The sequence below is a fragment of the Musa acuminata genome, chromosome BXJ3-7 (genome assembly GCF_036884655.1).
Source record: "Musa acuminata AAA Group cultivar baxijiao chromosome BXJ3-7, Cavendish_Baxijiao_AAA, whole genome shotgun sequence".
NCBI classification, from domain to species: Eukaryota; Viridiplantae; Streptophyta; class Magnoliopsida; order Zingiberales; family Musaceae; genus Musa; species Musa acuminata.
In genome coordinates, this window is record NC_088355.1 from 7,095,046 (window position 1) to 7,113,957 (window position 18,912).

General features: G+C 42.6%; 3 protein-coding genes and 1 pseudogene across 3 annotated transcripts; all 4 read left to right on the plus strand.

The window, feature by feature from the left end:
- Positions 1-209: 209 nt before the first annotated feature.
- LOC135643027 (probable inositol oxygenase) lies at positions 210-2,274 on the plus strand. Its single transcript, XM_065159538.1, has 10 exons — positions 210-307; positions 501-582; positions 669-873; positions 1,063-1,122; positions 1,196-1,254; positions 1,346-1,468; positions 1,577-1,646; positions 1,734-1,812; positions 1,929-2,010; positions 2,093-2,274. The coding sequence occupies exons 1-10, from the start codon at positions 255-257 to the stop codon at positions 2,117-2,119; spliced, it is 840 nt and encodes a 279-aa protein (XP_065015610.1). The 5' UTR covers positions 210-254; the 3' UTR covers positions 2,120-2,274.
- A 1,631-nt stretch (positions 2,275-3,905) lies between these two features.
- LOC103991254 (probable F-box protein At4g22030) lies at positions 3,906-5,150 on the plus strand. Its single transcript, XM_009410633.3, has one exon. It carries the CDS (start codon positions 3,906-3,908, stop codon positions 5,148-5,150), a length of 1,245 nt encoding a protein of 414 aa, XP_009408908.2.
- A 6,214-nt stretch (positions 5,151-11,364) lies between these two features.
- LOC135643756 (probable F-box protein At4g22030) lies at positions 11,365-12,609 on the plus strand. Its single transcript, XM_065161094.1, has one exon. The coding sequence runs from the start codon at positions 11,365-11,367 to the stop codon at positions 12,607-12,609; it is 1,245 nt and encodes a 414-aa protein (XP_065017166.1).
- A 2,127-nt stretch (positions 12,610-14,736) lies between these two features.
- On the plus strand, positions 14,737-17,220 carry LOC103991255 (probable inositol oxygenase; annotated as a pseudogene).
- The last annotated feature ends 1,692 nt before the right edge of the window (positions 17,221-18,912 follow it).

Sequence of the window (18,912 nt, forward strand, 5' to 3'; positions counted from 1 at the left end):
CTGGCCAGAATACAACCCTTGCTGTTGGAGTTCTTTGCATATCGTGTGTCGCGTTCCTGGAAAGATGACTCTCGTCGTTGAGCAGCCTCGACCTGGTATGTTCTTCTGCTGATGGATTGGCTCGCTAGGGTTTTCATCCATTGTGGTATGCTGGTGTTGGATAGTCTTGTTGATTTATGTTGTGCTCTGTTCCTTTGGTGGCAGCAGTGACAGGAGAAGTCAAGAGGACTCAATCCGACCCAAAGGAGTTGTTGATGGATGGAGGATTTGTGGTTCCCGATGCCAATTCATTTGGTCATACTTTCAGGTGCAATCTTACCAAATCTAGAGAAACGAACATCTTTTTGGTACAGAATGTAGAATCTTTGCTGTAGATTTCCAGGTCTTTGGGTTCTATTGGCTCTTGCACAAGGAGGATGAATAGTGAATACATTTGGAATTGTACTGTTTGCAAGGATTATAAATCACTAAAATGCTGAATAGTATTTGATCGTTTGCAGAGATTACAATGCAGAATCTGAGAGGCAGAAGACAGTGGAAGAGTTCTATCGAATGAATCATATTCACCAAACCTGTGATTTTGTATGTCTAGGTTCTGTTGTTTGGTTATAACAATTGCTTTCAAGTGTCGACCTTGGTACTGATCGAGCTGTGTTTTTGTTGTTTAGGTGAAGAGACTGAGAGAGGAGTATGGAAAGTTGGATAGGGTGGAGATGAGCATTTGGGAGTGCATTGAATTGCTCAATGAGTTCGTCGACGAGAGCGATCCCGATCTTGATGAACCCCAGATCGAGCACTTGTTGCAGACTGCTGAAGCGATTAGGAAGGACTACCCTGAAGAAGATTGGCTTCACTTGACAGGCTTAATTCATGGTTAGCTAAACTCATGAAGTTACAATCTTTCTACTGCTTGTGTCAAATTATTGCTTGCCACTTCCCCATTTGGCTCCCTTGATGAGTATATGCCTTTGAAATATTATTGCTTATGTGCATTTCCTTGATAAGATACAATTCCGGAATAAGAGCAGGATCTGATAAAAGGTATGTCTTAATGGTGATCAGATCTTGGGAAGGTGCTTCTCCATCCTAGCTTTGGGCAACTTCCACAATGGGCTGTTGTTGGTATGCATCATAAACCTTATCTACTCAAAATTACTTATCTGATTATGAATACAAATAACAATACATCTTTCAGGTGACACATTTCCTGTTGGATGTGCTTTCGATGAATGCAATGTTCACCACAAGGAATTGGCCTAAACTAAGCTACTCAAGTATTTTTCTTTGATTGGCTAAAAGAAGCTATTCAACTCTTCTTTTCTGAAAATTATACTGACTCCAACAGTATTTTGCGGAAAACCCTGATTACCTCAATCCTAAATACAATACCAAGCTCGGAGTTTATTCAGAGGGGTGTGGACTTGACAATGTACTGATGTCATGGGGGCATGATGATTTTATGTACTTGGTATGTTCTTGAGAATACTTGCCCTTCTTTTATAGATCACATAATTCAAGTAGAAGTTAAGAAGAAAAGTGTATTATGGTCTTAAAGTAATTAATTCATCAATTTCAGGTTGCTAAGGAGAACAAAACTTCATTGCCCTTGGCCGGTTTGTTTATAATCCATTACCATTCATTTTACCGTAAGTTTATGAACTTTTGACTTGGTGTTTCACAACATGATTCTTCGGCTCGCTTATGTCATGCCAAATTCTGAATTATTTTCTCAGCTCTGCACAAGCATGGTGCCTATCAGTACCTCATGAACGAGGAGGATAAAGAGAATCTCAAGTGGCTTCATGTGTTCAAGTAAGATTTAAGATTTGTCATCCTCAAGCAATCAATTGTACTAATTCTCATTCATCTTGATTTCTCATCGAGTTTCTGCAGCAGTAGATGCTTATATTATCTCCACTCTGTTGCAGCAAATATGACCTTTATAGCAAGAGCAAGGTGAGAATAGATGTGGAGAAGGTGAAGCCATACTACCTTTCACTCATCGAAAAGGTTTGCATGTCCATCTAGCTTTCTTAGACCTCAACTTATCCTTTTATCTCTTCATACCAAGTCATCCCAATGTCTGTTGCAGTACTTCCCTGCTAAGCTGAAATGGTGAGGTTTCTTGATGGTGATTCATTTCCTGTGGTCTTCATGGAGCAGCGAGCATGACAACCTATTCTTTTAAGCATATGATCGATCATATGAGAAGTTGTCTTGTTGTGTTATTGGATTCATGACACAGGTTTGCAGCTTGTTATGTAAAACTTACTGATGCAGTGCATAATATACTGTCAATGAATGTTATTATGTAAAACTTATTGTGAAGTTCTACACATCCTTAGTTTAAGGTTAATCTGCAATGATTGATTGCAATATTGTCACCATGTTGACTTTGTTCTGATGCAAGCAGGTAAAACCTACCATAGCTGCTAGAATTTGAGCTTGAAATATGGCTTCTTAAAGAAAAATCTAATGGATATGTTATCATTAACTTAGAGTTTTAAGGATTTTTTTATCAGTGGTTTAGGGTCAACTTAATGAGTTAGCTACTTATCATATTTGATCTAGCATTGAATATGGTGAGAGATGCTCAAGCAGAAAATGGCATGGATGGTGTAACATTGACTTGATCTTTAGTGTTTAATGTTAGTAATTTCGAGTAGATGTTGCTTTGAATACAGTGAGAGATCCAAGTAGAAAAACTCGATCTATGTGAATAACAAATGAGATTTTCCCAACTGTATGGCAGATGAAATTTTCCCAGTTGCATGAGGAAACCCCGCTACTCAGTTAAGAAAATCCTCTCCTTGAGCATGTATAAATAGACACCATATCAAACTAATGGAAGAGTGTGCTTTTTTGTTTTTACAATTTCATTCTTCATTTTATCACTATGGAGGTATCATTAACTTGCACTTAAAAAGATATTTTTAGGCAATGGTGACATATCCCAGTGGAAAAGAATAACTCATTAACTTGTTAATTAGTTATCATTAAATTTAAAGAATCTTTATAAACAGGATTTATATGGGGATTCCAAAACTTTGGTATGAACTGTTAAACCAACATGGATGTTGACCGTGGATTGAGTTTTGAGGTCCTTTTACTTAGAATTGTATGCCTCCACAGGTATATGGACGAGAGGTCAACGTAGACTCAGCCATACTGACAATTCAATTCATTTGTCCATTAATTTCTATCTCAAATTTAAATATTTTTTTTATTATTTTTTACATTAATCTCAATTTCAAGCATAGTCACAAAATACAAGAAATTTTGATTAATTACATCATTTGAGCCTTAAAAAGATCTGAATGCTCTCATTTTTAATTTATTATTAAATGTATTTGAATTCTGAGGGACATTTAAATCATTTTTAGAATATGGTATTTTTTTATTATTTTTTCCCTGTCACAATATGTTTCTCTCCCACTATATTATAAAAAATATGTTATTATTAGTAAATTTTATATTTTATAACATATGATTCAATCTGTATACTCATTGGTTCAACCAATGACCAAATAAAGACTTGACCGAGTCAATATCCGACAAATAATTCAGTATTTATCGGACTGAATCACCCATAAAAACTGTCAGGGTGACATAATTAATCCACCTAATAATTCATTACCGATATGGCGACAAAGTCTACCATTCCAACTATTTGAAAGTCCAACGCACTGACATTGACGCCTTCTTCCATTCTACTGATTCAAATAGCCTTACTTGGTCAACTATTCAACCACCCACCTCAACTATATATACAGACCACATAACACCCCTCCTCTTCATCTCATTACAATACCTTGCAAGACTCAGATAGATATAGCAGCTTAACTCCATCGCCTCTTCGGCAAGCGATCTATCAGAGCCAACAGAATACAAGGATATCTGTGATCATGGCAACTCTACAAGCCCAAAACCTCTTCTTTTCATCATCCTCTTCCTCCCCTTCGGGTCAGAGGAAACTACGTGCCAGTCTCCATGTTCCTGCCAATCTGAGAACCAAGGGCGTCTCTCTTCCGAAGCTAAATTTGGGAGGGCTGAGCCTGAGACAAGATGACACAGCCACCAGCTTCACTCAACCTCCTCGGCCAACGACAGCTTCCGAGGACGAGCACTTGGTCTCCAAGATTCACGCGATTCTCGACGCCGTCGCCGATAGAGCGGAGATGCATGCCATCATCGGAGCTCAAAGGAACGACTGGAACCACCTCTTCACCAACTCCATCAACGCCATCTCTCTCACTGCCTCGCTGATGGCCGGCATCTCGTCCATCCCGGTGGGCGAAGCGGCACCGCACTTGCTGGCCTTCAAGCTGTCGTCCGTGATCTTGTTCACCGCGGCGACGGGGATGATGCTGATCACAAGCAAGATCCAGCCTTCTCAGCTGGCAGAAGAGCAAAGAAACGCGACCCGCTTGTGGAAGCAGCTCGGGAGATCGATCGAGACGACTCTCGCCCTCCGAGCCCCGACCCAGCGAGACGTCGACGAGGTCATGGAGAAGGTGCTCGCACTCGACAAGGCTTACCCGCTTCCCCTACTCCCGGGGATGCTCGAGAAGTTCCCCGAGATCGTGGAGCCTACTCGTTGGTGGCCTAAAAGTCAACCAAAGCAATCACCGCAGGCAGGAAGCAATGGTTGGAGCCACGAACTGGAAGAGGAGATGAGAGGGATCCTTAGAGTACTGAAAGCTAAAGATGAGCAGCAGTACATTACACTGGGGAAGTTGGTGCTCAACATGAACAAGACCTTAGCCATCTCAGGGCCTCTTCTCGCCGGCCTGGCTGCAATAAGCTCCGGTTTGATAGGCGCACCGGCTCTCGGTCCGATGCCGGCATTTCTCGGTGTCATCGGAGGCGTGCTTGCGACCGCAGTGCACACCTTGGAGCATGGTGGACAGGTCGGCATGGTGTTCGAGCTGTTCCGCAACTGCGCTGGGTACTACCGGCGGTTGCAAGAGGAGATCGAATCCAACTTGGGGGAGACGGATGTGCAGAAGAGGGAAAACGGAGAGTTATTTGAGATGAAAGCAGCTTTGCAGCTTGGAAGAAGCCTTTCTGATCTCAAAGGCCTCGCGACGTATGCTTCTCCTTCGTGTGAAGATGAAGACATGAAGGAGTTCGCCGGGAAGCTCTTTTGATGGCACTAACCGACTGTTCATATCTTATAGAATCAGTAGAGTGTATAAACCTACTAACTATTCTTTTGTGGATTACATCAACGACAAAAAGAGATTATTTTTTTCATTTATATCACACTGTGTTGGTACCTCGCAATGCAAATGATGTTGACTCTGCCTAATATCTCTGTCCAAGGTGAACCATTCAACGATTCTGAAGTCAAAATCAGTGCCGTTGACACATTCGTCTTCCACGTTACTGATTCAAACAGCGTCCACTTCCTCGAACGATCTACATATACATTAGAAGCCAATATTGGAAATCATGGCAACTCTTCCAACTCAGAGTCTCTTCTTCTTCTCATCCTCTTCCTCCAATTCATATCACGCTCGAAAGCTTCGTGCCAGTCTCCATTTTCCCTCCAGCCTAAGAACAAAAGGCATATCCTTTCCCGAGGCTAGAAGAACCGAGTCTGAGAGAAGAGCTGAGACGAGCCCGAGATGATAACATAGCCATTGCGCAAAGGATAGTGGGATGAAGTACCAGTGGTCTCATGTGTTTTACAGTAATCAGGGATAGTGATGAATTCTGGAAACCTGCCACACAAGTGGACACATGAATAGTCCAACTTCCTTAGTAATTTCATTTTGTAAGCATTTTAAGCAATCAGAAAGAATACCAATGCAATTTTGTGTTTGTAGGTACTTCTTCAGTTGCAAGCTGACTGAGAAAAGTGATGACTATAGTTTTTGGGGTTGTTCTCTTAGAATTGATCACAGGCTTTCCTGCTGTATTGAGAAATCCATAGAAGAGTCGACACAAGCAACAGCTGTTCAATCGATATGCTTCCTTCAGGAATGACCGACGACGTCGGTCCATCAGCAAGATGAGCTTGCAATATTGTCCCCAAGTGATTGAGCTGACGCAGATCTCCATTCTACTAAGGAGGCTGGATCTTAATTATTATCACTAAGGGGATGGTTTGTAATCTGGTTTGTCATACTTTTCATCCTGTGTTGATGTTTATGTGAGGAGAATCTATTCCAATGTCCTATGAATGCTTCACTTGATTGTTCCCATAGTCGATGATGCTAGTTTTTAGACGAATAACAGCTACTGGAAATTTTTTTAGATGAGCATACAACAAAGCTGCACACCTCTCACTTAATTGAAGGACCAGCAAAAAAGCAAACCATGTCACTTTAATTACATATTACTCTTTATAGTTAGACGTATTTGATATTTTGATCCTAGATGTAAAATTTTTTTATTGAAATCCTTATAATTATGAAAGTGAGATATTTAATTCTATTTATTTTAATACCCTCGACTTTATTGACGGAAGATGTAAAGACATTTGTATCAGCGTCGCTGTGCAACTATGTCGACGGGAGGTGAGGCAAAGGCCTTACGTCCCACTGACAAATGCTGAGCGACATGACGTCGATAGTGATGCCTCACCTTCGGTCGATGCTCACGGACGCAGATGCAGAGTGGCACAGATGCAGAATGACACTGGAGAAGGAAGTTGAAGGAGAGCAACAACGAAAGGTGAGACAAAAAAAAAAAAGTATTTATGCCGTCCCTCGTCTGGACTCGGAGGGGCAAGGTCTGTGTGCTATGCAACAATGGAGACGATGGCGGTGTGACGCGAGGGATACTCCCAGGAAAGGCCCTCCCATACCTCGAGCAGGCCCTTAGATCCAAGTCCGACAACCTCGACACCAGGGACTTTGACTACTTTAACGTTGTTATTGGCATTGGCATTGGGGGTGTCTTCATCGTCATGCTTTTCGCCACTTGTGATGGCACTCGCCGACTCTTTCGTCCTAATGACACCTGTTACTTCTTTGCCGATCACAACAAGAACCTCTTTCGAAAGGAGTATACTTCTTCTCTGTCCTCCCACATGCCATCTCATGGGTTCTTGTGCTGAGTGTGAAGCCGGTGCTGATCCCGTGCTATGACCTACAAAGCTTCTTCCCACTCATCTTCTCATGTGCCAATACCCTGTAGAATGCGAGCTTTGACTTTCGATTTTGGGAGGTATGTAGGGCCACATGGGCGAAACCAAGCTGAATCAAATCGACAAAAATATAATTGGTTGACCGCACCACGACTTGTGCCGGCATGGACGACGGGCTAACTATGAGTAACCAAACCATGGCAGGCATCACCCATGTCCTCTACAATAAGCTTAACTACTACATTTCTTTCATCTTCTTTTTTTCTCGATATAGTTGTAGTAGTACCGACGTAGTTACAGAGTAGCACCGACGCAGATGTCTCATTTGTGATGTTGAAATTATCTTTTTGTTTATTATTTTTTATTATTCCTACATGTACTATCTACTATATCTTCCGTCGATAAAATTGATATTATGAAGATAAATAAAGTTAAATATTTTATTTTTATAATTATAAGGATTCTAATTTAAATTAGCCCTATTCTATTATAATCTAGGGATCGATATGTTGCTAAAGATGTCTAAACGCTAATATGTAGTTAGCCACATTCTACTCTAATCTTCGATGCAGTAATATGTGACATACAGAGACGTGCATCATCTTCGTCCGTGTCGTCGTCGAATCTGCATCTCCGACCGCCTCCCATTAACTCGGTGCCCGTTCTCCCCTGAATCCAACCACGTCCTTTCAAATGTAGCTGTCGATGTCGAACCATACACACTTACCTCGCCATCGCTGACTCGTTCACGCACTTCCATGCGGCTATCCTTCCGCCGCGGCCGCTGGCGTCGAGTTATTCACCGAATCCAAATACAGAGAGCCTTTTCCCTCACTCCTTCCTTCCTGTAAATACCCGTCTTTTCTACCCCAAGCATCGCAACGTTCCAACAGCAGGCGAAGCCTGGCCAGAATACAACCCTTTCTGTTGGAGTTCTTTGCATATCGTGTGTCGCGTTCCTGGAAAGATGACTCTCGTCGTTGAGAAGGCCTCGACCTGATATGATCTTCTGCTGATGGATTGGCTGGCTAGGGTTTTCATCCATTGTGGTATGCTGGTGTTGGATGGTCTTGTTGATTGATGTTGTGCTCTGTTCCTTTGGTGGCAGTAGTGACAGGAGAAGTCGAGGACTCCATTCGACCCAAAGGAGTTGTTGATGGATGGAGGATTTGTGGTTCCCGATGCCAATTCATTTGGTCATACTTTCAGGTGCAATCTCACCAAATCTAGAGAAACGAACATCTTTTTGGTACAGAATGTAGAATCTTTGCTGTAGATTTCCAGGTCTTTGGGTTCTACAGGCTCTTGCGCAACAAGGATGAATTGTGAATACATTTGGAATTGTACTGTTTGCAGGATTATAAATCACTAGAATGCTGAGGGGTCATGAGAAGAGGGTGGAGCAGAAAGCAGACTCGCTGAGGTCCCTGCCCAAGCATTCGCCAGGGGAATGGGAATGTTCTCGACCTGACATCTCTAATAGTAAAGTTAGTTGGAAATATGATAGAGCTCTTTTTCCTTTTTTTACTTTTGGGGGGCTGACTTTTATACCTAAATAATCGATGAAGTGAGGCCAATGATCGGTCGGGTGCCTCTTATGTCCTCCAGGAGCTTATTTAAGTCACGGTTGGTGGGTACACCTCTCTGTTAATGGCGTTAGCGAAGGAGAGCTATGGGGGTGCCATTTGTGAGCCTATTTATTATGAGCAAAGGATGGTTCCCTGCGTTGGGCATCTAGAAAGAGGGAAAAAGAGAATTGAGCTACGTTGCCTAAGATTAATGCCCTCTACCATCAGGCGTACAAGCCTTTCCGAAATCATGGTTGATGAGGGGGGACATGTCACTTGCAATAGGAGACCCAAAAAGGTTAAACGAGGGATGGGCCTTGTTGCCGGGGATTAATGCACTCTGCGACTGACTTGTGTAACCCTCCCAAAGATCTTGATGGGTATGGGTGTTGGGAAATCTTGGGGGCGACATCAGATACGCAGCGGAAGAGCAAGAAAACAAAATCCCCGATTCCCAAAGAGATGTTCGTCGTCATGCGAATATTGGTGCTCAAAATCCACAATACTTAAAACTGCGTATAAAGTAGATTGTGTTACCTAGGGAGATCATATATCCCTGTTTCCTTACAGATCTTTAGGAGAGGGTGAAGGAGGTCAAGCATCCTCCTCTCTAGTGGTGATCCACACAGTAGGGCTACGACGACACTCCTCAAAAATCCAGGCCAGCCCTAAGGTGGAGAGGGGAAGGAGAATAGGAGAAGCAAGCAAAGGCTCTAGCCTATGAGGCTCTGAATCCCTCTTATTTATAGAGGTCCCCTGTCAAACCCTAATGGATCCTCCCCTAGTGGGTATTGGATCTGCATCCAATAACCCAAGCCTTTTAGATCAGTGGATTTCTATCCAATAATCTCTCATGGGCTCTTATTGGATCTCGTCCATGAGATCCAATAATTCAGGGGCTTATTGGATATCGAATAAGACAAGGGCTCCGTCGGATATCTCATATCCGAACCTCTACTCATCGCAATGCCTACCATATGTGTGTGACTCTCTAGGCCCAATATCAAGCTGGCCGTGAGTCATACCTGTCAGAACTCCTTCTAACTCAGTGAATTATTATCTCTGTAATAATTCACTCGACTCATTGACTACGAACGTACTAGACCACTACGCCGTAGTCCCCAGACGATACAGGGGAATCCAATCCATTGGACATGTCCGTCCTCAGTTACCGTGTACCTATAGTCCCTCATCCATCTAATATCTCAGAGACCATATATCGAGCATGGTGCTGTCAAACCCATACGGTTTCTACTCGAGTCTCGCTCTAATCGGATTCTCCCGGATAACTCTTTTTCTCTTAACTCGAATTACCCTGGCTAGGGATTTGTCTGAGCAAGAACACATGGGATATTCCTCTCATGATGCTAAGAGTGGATGATCCTCTATCGACACTCAATAACCCTCGTAAGGTCGACTACCACTCCTAATGACCAACTGTACTAGATCTAGGACAGCTAAACCTATAAGTCTGGTATCAAAGAGTGGAGCACTCATACAGGACATCCTTGGTGTCTCAAGTCTAAGGACCAGATACACCATTAGGACTACGGAATCGCTGTCTGACAATAAGGTATCATCAACCATCTAGCATTCCGTAAGCGGATCAATCAGTGAACTCATTCTCCAATGAGCACCTGTACTGTATCCCTAGTGTCCCTACAGGAGCAATTATGAGACCAGCTGCATCCATCATATGGACGGGTATACAACACACCAGTCTGTCCGGTTATCACGATGTCCCTCTCGAGTAACCTGTGACTGGGATTATTTAGGATCTGTGTTTAAAGGTGAATCGATCTCATTATCGTGATTTCATCACGATCCGATTCCCATTGCACAGATCCAAGGACATCACAATATATATATGCATACATGCAATAGTTATAAAGTGATATATGCCAAAATATAATAAGCGAAAAGATTCTGTATCAAGTCAAACGTGTCATCACTCACGTGATTGGCTTGTTGGGCACCTATGACTAGTAAGGGGTTGATAGATCATGCTCCTACCAACAATCAGAGGAGAGGGGCGTGGGTTCTTCTGCTTACATAATCACCTAAGTGGTAGTCCCTAGTTGAGTGGATCGGTAGTGTAATGCTTATGTCATTACTTTTCCTATCAATTTATAATTAAATATATCTAAATTCTAAGGAGTATTTAAATTATTTTTAGAATATGATGTATTATTTATTACTTTTTCCTCCTCTCAATGTGTTTCTCTCCCACTAAATTATGAAAAATAATAATATTATTAGCATATTATATATTTTTTAACATATGATTCAATCTGCATACTCATTGGTTCAACCAATGACCAAATGAAGACCTGACCGAGCCAATATCCGACAAATAATTCAGTATTTATCGGACTGAATCACCCATAAAAACTGCCAGGGTGACATAATTAATCCACCTAATAATTCATTACCGATATGGCGACAAAGTCTACCATTTCAAATATTTGAAAGTCCAACGCACTGACATTGACGCCTTCTTCCATTCTACCGATTCAAAGAGCCTTACTTGGTCAACTATTCAACCTCCCACCACAACTATATATACAGACCACATAACACCCATCCTCTTCATCTCATTACAATACCTTGCAAGACTCAGATAGATATAGCAGCTTAACTCCATCGCCTCTTCTGCAAGCGATCTGACAGAGCCAACAGAAGACAAGGATCTCTGTGATCATGGCAACTCTACAAGCCCAAAACCTCTTCTTTTCATTATCCTCTTCCGCCCCTTCCGCTCACCGGAAACTACGTGCCAGTCTCCATGTTCCTGCCAATCTGAGAACCAAGGGCGTCTCTCTTCCGAAGCTGAATTTGGGAGAGCTGAGCCTGAGACAAGATGACACAGCCACCAGCTTCACTCAACCTCCTCGGCCAACGACAGCTTCCGAGGACAAGCACTTGGTCTCCAAGATTCACGCGATTCTCGACGCCGTCGCCGATAGAGCGGAGATGCATGCCATCATCGGAGTTCAAAGGAACGACTGGAACCACCTCTTCACCAACTCCATCAACGCCATCTCTCTCACTGCCTCGCTGATGGCCGGCATCTCGTCCATCCCGGTGGGCGAAGCGGCACCGCACTTGCTGGCCTTCAAGCTGTCGTCCGTGATCTTGTTCACCGCGGCGACGGGGATGATGCTGATCACAAGCAAGATCCAGCCTTCTCAGCTGGCAGAAGAGCAAAGAAACGCGACCCGCTTGTGGAAGCAGCTCGGGAGATCGATCGAGACGACTCTCGCCCTCCGAGCCCCGACCCAGCGAGACGTCGACGAGGTCATGGAGAAGGTGCTCGCACTCGACAAGGCTTACCCGCTTCCCCTACTCCCGGGGATGCTCGAGAAGTTCCCCGAGATCGTGGAGCCTACTCGTTGGTGGCCTAAAAGTCAACCAAAGCAATCACCGCAGGCAGGAAGCAATGGTTGGAGCCACGAACTGGAAGAGGAGATGAGAGGGATCCTTAGAGTACTGAAAGCTAAAGATGAGCAGCAGTACATTACACTGGGGAAGTTGGTGCTCAACATGAACAAGACCTTAGCCATCTCAGGGCCTCTTCTCGCCGGCCTGGCTGCAATAAGCTCCGGTTTGATAGGCGCACCGGCTCTCGGTCCGATGCCGGCATTTCTCGGTGTCATCGGAGGCGTGCTTGCCACCGCAGTGCACACCTTGGAGCACGGTGGACAGGTCGGGATGGTGTTCGAGCTATTCCGCAACTGCGCTGGGTACTACCGGCGGTTGCAAGAGGAGATCGAATCCAACTTGGGGGAGACGGATGTGCAGAAGAGGGAGAACGGAGAGTTATTTGAGATGAAGGCGGCTTTGCAGCTTGGAAGAAGCCTTTCTGATCTCAAAGGCCTCGCGACGTATGCTTCTCCTTCGTGTGAAGACGAAGACATGAAGGAGTTCGCCGGGAAGCTCTTTTGATGGCACCAACCGACTGTTCATATCTTATAGAATCAGTAGAGTGTATAAACCTACTAACTATTCTTTTGTGGATTACATCAACGACAAAAAGAGATTATTTTTTTCATTTATATCATACTTTTTTGGTACCTCGCAATGCAACTTACAGGAATGAACAGATGTTGACTCTGCCTAATATCTCTGTCCAAGGTGAACCATTCAACGATTCTGAAGTCAAAATCAGTGCCATTGACACATTCGTCTTCCACGTTACTGATTCAAACAGCTTCGACTTCCTCAAACGATCTATGTATACATTAGACGCCAATATTGGAGATCATGGCAACGCATCCTACTCAGAGTCTCTTCTTCTCATCCTCTTCCTTCTATTCATTTCAAGCTCGAAAGGTTCGTACCAGTCTCCATGTTCCCTCCAGCCTAAGAACAAAAGGCATATCCTTTCCCGAGGCTAGAAGAACGGAGTCAGAGAAGAGCTGAGACGAGCCCGAGAAGATAACATAGTCATTGCGCAAAGGATAGTGGGATGAAATACGAGTTGTTTCATGTGTTTTACAGTAATCAGGGATAGTGATGAATTCTGGAAACCTACCACACAAGTGGACACATGTGGACACATGAATAGTCCAACTTCATTAGCAATTGCATTTTGTAAGCATTTTAAGCAATCAGAGAGAATACCAATGCATTTTTGTGTTTGTAGGTACTTCTTCAGTTGCAAGCTGACCGAGAAAAGTGATAACTATAGTTTTTGGGGTTGTTCTCTTAGAATTGATCACAGGCCTTCCTGCTGTTTTGAGAAATCTATAGAAGAGTCGACACAAGCAACAGCGGTTCAATCAAATCTATTTAGCATTTTGATCTCTAGATTTAAAAAATTTATATTGAAATCCCTATAATTATGAATGTGAATTATTTAATCATATTTATTTTAACGCCATCGACTTTAAAATGACATGAAAATGATAAAGAACAAAGTAATTTTAATTATATGAATGACATGAAAATGATAAGCAACAAAAATATAACATGTGAGGCATCTACATCAATGTTGCCATAAAGATGCAACACGTGACAGCACGTACAGGAATGACATGAAAATGATAAACAACAAAGTAATTTCAACGTTCCAATCGAGGCATCTACATTAGTGTCGTTGTGCAACTACGTCGGCGGGAGGTGAGGCAAAGGGCTTGCATCCCACTGACAAATGCAGAGCGGCACGACGCCGATGGTGATGCCTCACCTCTCGTCGATGCTCACGAACGCAAATGCAGAGTGGCGCCGATGCTGAACGACGCTGGAGAAGGAAGATGAGAAAGAGCAACAATGGAAGGTAAGACAAAGGGAAGCAGCGTCTATGCTGCCCCTCGTCAAGAGCCAGAGGGGCAAGGTTTGTATGCTATGCATCAAGGTTTGTATGCAAAGCATCTTCTCGCTCATCTTCTCACATGCCAATGCCTTGGAGAGTGAGAGCTTCGACTTTCAACTGTGGGAGGTATGCAGGGCCACGTGGGCGTAACCAAGCCGATTCGAACCAATGAAGACATGGTTGGTGGATCACTCGACCTGTGCCAGTGTGGACGACAGGTTAACTATGAGCAACCAAATCACGATGAGCATCACCCACGTCCTCCACAATAAGCTTAACTACGACATCTTTTCCATTCTCTCCCTTTCTCGATGTAGTTGCAGAGCGACACCAACGTAGTTGCAGAGCAATATCGATACATATACCTCACTTGTGATTGTGAAATTATTATTTTTTTTATTATTTTCGTATTAATCTTGCACGTGTTATCATGTGTTATCTCTTGCATTAGTAATACTGATAATGTCATGATAAATAAAATAAAATATTTTATTTTTATAAATATAGAAATTCTAATTTAAATTAGCCCTATTCTATTATAATCTAGCGATCGAGATGTTGCTAGACGTCTAAAGGCTAATATGTAATTAGCACATTCTACTATAATCTTCGATGCAGTAATATGCGTCATACAGAGACGTGCATCATCTTCGTCCGTGTCATCGTCCAATCTTCATCTCCAACCGTTCTCCCCTGAATCCAACCACGTCCTTTCTAATGTAGCTGTCGATGTCGAACCATACACACAATCCCTCGCCATCGCTGACTCGTTCACGCACTTCCCTGCGGCTATCCTTCCGCCGCGACCGCGGGCGTCGAGTTAATCACCCAATCCAAATACAGATAGCCTTTTCCCTCCCTCCTTCCTTCCTGCAAATACCCCTCTTTTCTACCCCAAGCCTCGCAACGTTCCAACGACAGGCGAAGCCTGGCCAGAATACAACCCTTGCTGTTCGAGTTCTTTGCATTTCGTGTGTCGCGTTGCTGGAAAGATGACTCTCGTCGTTGAGCAGCCTCGACCTGGTATGTTCTTCTGCTGATGGATTGGCTCGCTAGGGTTTTCATCCATTGTGCTATGCTGGTGTTGGATGGTCTTGTTGATTGATGTTGTGCTCTGTTCCTTTGGTGGCAGCAGTGACAGGAGAAGTCAAGAGGACTCCATCCGACCCAAAGGAGTTGTTGATGGATGGAGGATTTGTGGTTCCCGATGGCAATTCATTTGGTCATACTTTCAGGTGCAATCTCACCAAATCTAGAGAAACGAACATCTTTTTGGTACAGAATGTAGAATCTTTGCTGTAGATTTCCAGGTCTTTGGGTTCTATTGGCTCTTGCACAAGGAGGATGAATAGTGAATACATTTGGAATTGTACTGTTTGCAAGGATTATAAATCACTAGAATGCTGAATAGTATTTGATAGTTTGCAGGGATTACAATGCAGAATCGGAGAGGCAGAAGACAGTGGAAGAGTTCTATCGAATGAATCATATTCACCAAACCTGTGATTTTGTATGTCTAGGTTCTGTTGTTTGGTTATAACAATTGCTTTCATGTGTTGGCCTTGGTACTGATCGAGCTGTGTTTTTGTTGTTTAGATGAAGAGAATGAGAGAGGAGTATGGAAAGTTGGATAGGGTGGAGATGAGCATTTGGGGGTGCATTGAATTGCTCAATGAGTTCGTCGATGAGCGCGATCACGATCTCGACGAACCCCATATCGAGCACTTGTTGCAGACTGCTGAAACGATTAGGAAGGATTATCCTGAAGAAGATTGGCTCCACTTGACAGCCTTAATTTACGGTTAGCTAAACTTGAAGTTACAATCTTTCTACTGCTTGTGTCAAATTATTGCTTGCCACTTCCCCATTTGGCTCCCTTGATGAGTATATGCCTTTGAAATATTATTGCTTATGTGCATTTCCTTGATAAGATAGAATTCCAGAATAAGAGCAGGATCTGATAATAGGTATGTCTTAATGGTGATCAGATCTTGGGAGGTGCTTCTCCATCCTAGCTTTGGGCAACTTCCACAATGGGCTGTTGTTGGTATGCATCATAAACCTTATCTACTCAAAATTACCTATATGATTCTGAATACAAATAACAATACATTATCAGGTGACACATTTCCTGTTGGATGTGCTTTCGATGAATGCAATGTTCACCACAAGGTATTGGCCTAAACTAAGCTACTCAAGTATTTTTCTTTGATTGGCTAAAAGAAGCAATTCAACTCTTCTTTTCTGAAAATTATATTGACTCCAACAGTATTTTGCAGAAAACCCTGATCACCTTAATCCTAAATACAATACCATGCTCAGAGTTTATTCAGAGGGGTGTGGACTTAACATTGTACTGATGTCATGGGGGTTGATGATCATATGTACTTGGTATGTTCTTGAGAATACATGCCATTCTTTTATGGATCACGCAAATTAAGAAGAAAAGTGTCTTATGGTCTTAAATTAATTGATTCATCAATTTCAGATTGGTAAGGAGAACAAAACTTCTTTGCCCTTGGCTCGTTTGTTTATAATCCGTTACCATTCGTTTTACTGTAAGTTTACGAACTTTTGACTTGGTGTTTCACAATCTGATTCTTCGGCTCGCTTATATCGTGCCAAATTCCAAATTATTTTCTCAGCTCTGCACAAGCATGGTGCCTATCAGTACCTCATGAACAAGGAGGATAAAGAGAATCTCAAGTGGCTTCGTGTGTTCAAAGTAAGATTTAAGATTTGTCATCCTCAAGCAATCAATTGTACTAATTCTCATTCATCTTGATTGCTCATCAAGTTTCTGCAGCTGTAGATGCTTATAGTATCTCCACTCTGTTGCAGCAAATATGACCTTTATAGCAAGAGCAAGGTGAGAATAGATGTGGAGAAGGTGAAGCCATACTACGTTTCACTCATCGAAAAGGTTTGCATGCCCATCTAGCTTTCTTAGACCTCAATTATCCTTTTATCTCACCATACCAAGTCAACCCAATGTCTATTGCAGTACTTCCCTGCCATGCTGAAATGGTGAGGTTTCTTGATGGTGATTCATTTCCTGTGGTCTTCATGGAGCAGCGAGCTTGATAACCTATTCCTTTAAGCATTTGATCGATCATACGAGAAGTTGTCTTGTGTTTTTTTATTCATGACACAGGTTGGCAGCTTGATATGTAAAACTTACTGATGCAGTGCATAATATACTGTCAATAACTGTGATTATGTAAAACTTACTGTCAATTCATTCGTTCATTAATTTCTATCTCAAATTAAATATTTTTTTAATTATTTTTTTACATTAATCTCAATTTCAAGCATAGTCACAAAATACAAGAAGTCTAGATTAATTACATCATTTGATCCTTTTTGTTGCCTTGATGTCATTGATCGTGGAGTCGACACAGCTTAATTCGGTCCCGAAGATATAAGATCATCCTAGGGGCTCACGAGGGTTCATGAGAGGAGGATGGTGCGGGGAGCAGACCCGACTAGCAGCGATCCCGAGGCGTTGCTTGTTTCCTAGAGGCAGATATGGTGTCATCCCGAGATGCGCCTTAGTCTCACCGAGGTCCCTACACAAGTAGTCAATTTCAAGGGGATGTTCTTGACTCGACCCCTTCGATAATAAAGTTAGTTGGGAGATGAAAAATGATAGAACTCTCTTCACTTTTAGGCTTTTGGGGAGTTGGCTTTTATACTTAAACGGCCGATGGAGTGAGGCCGACGATCAGTCAAGGTACCCCTTACATCCTCCAGGGGCTTATTTATGTTGATTGTTAGTAGGCATATTTCTTTGTTGATGGCTGACCTTCATAAAATCATGGTTGATTGGGGGCGACAAGTCGCTTGCGATAGGTGACCCAAAAAGGGAAAATAAGATATGGGCCTTGTTGTTGGGGATTAATGTACCTTGCGATTAGCTCGTGTGGCCCTCCCGAAGATCTTGATGGGCAGGGGTCAATGGATCGTGCTCCTGTCAACAACCACAAGGGAGGGGCGTGAATTCTTCTACCTATATCATCGCCAAGGTGATAGTCCCTGGTTGGATTAGTCGAGATATTGTAATGCTTATCTCATTACTTTCTCTATCAATTTACTATTAAATGGTTGGTGGGCACACCTCTCTGTTAATGGCGTTAGTGAAGGAGAGTTATGGGGGTGCCATTTGTCAGGGTTGGAGCCTGTTTGTTATGAGCAAAGGATGGTTCTCTACGTCGGGCATCTAGAAAGAGGGAAAAAGAGAATTGAGCCACATCGCCTAAGATTAATGCCCTCTACCATCGGGCGTACAGGCCTTTTCGAAATCATGGTTGATGAAGGGGGATATGTCACTTGCAATAGGAGACCCAAAATGGTTAAACGAGGGATGGGCCTTGTTGTCAGGGATTAATGCACTTTGTGGCTGGCTTGTGTAACCCTCCCAAAGATCTTGATGGGTAGGGGTTGATAGATCATGCTCCTGCCAACAATCATAAGAGAGGGGCGTGGGTTCTTTCGCTTACATAATCACCTAAGTGGTAGTCCTTAGTTGGGTGGATCGATAGTGTAATGCTTATGTCATTACTTTCCCTATCAATTTATAATTAAATAAATCTAAATTATAAGGAGTATTTAAATTATTTTTAAAATATGATGTATTATTTATTACTTTTTCCACCTCTCAATGTGTTTCTCTCCCACTAAATTATAAAAAATAATAATGTTATTAGTATATTATATATATTTGTAACATATGATTCAATCTGTATACTCATTGGTTCAACCAATGACCAAATAAAGACTTGACCGAGTCAACATCCGACAAATAATTCAGCCTTTATCGGACTGAATCACCCATAAAAACTGTCAGGGTGACATAATTAATCCACCTAATAATTCATTACCGATATGGCGACAAAGTCTACCATTTCAACTATTTGAAAGTCCAACGCACTGAC

Coding starts and splice junctions, on each gene's coding strand:
- LOC135643756 (XM_065161094.1), top strand. CDS start 11,365: ATGGCAACTCTACAAGCCCAAAACCTCTTCTTTTCATTATCCTCTTCC.
- LOC135643027 (XM_065159538.1), top strand. CDS start 255: ATGGATGGAGGATTTGTGGTTCCCGATGCCAATTCATTTGGTCATACT. Junction 1,255..1,345: donor ATGTTCACCACAAGGAATTG/GCCTAAACTAAG, acceptor TGACTCCAACAG/TATTTTGCGGAAAACCCTGA. Junction 1,813..1,928: donor AAGTGGCTTCATGTGTTCAA/GTAAGATTTAAG, acceptor ACTCTGTTGCAG/CAAATATGACCTTTATAGCA.
- LOC103991254 (XM_009410633.3), top strand. CDS start 3,906: ATGGCAACTCTACAAGCCCAAAACCTCTTCTTTTCATCATCCTCTTCC.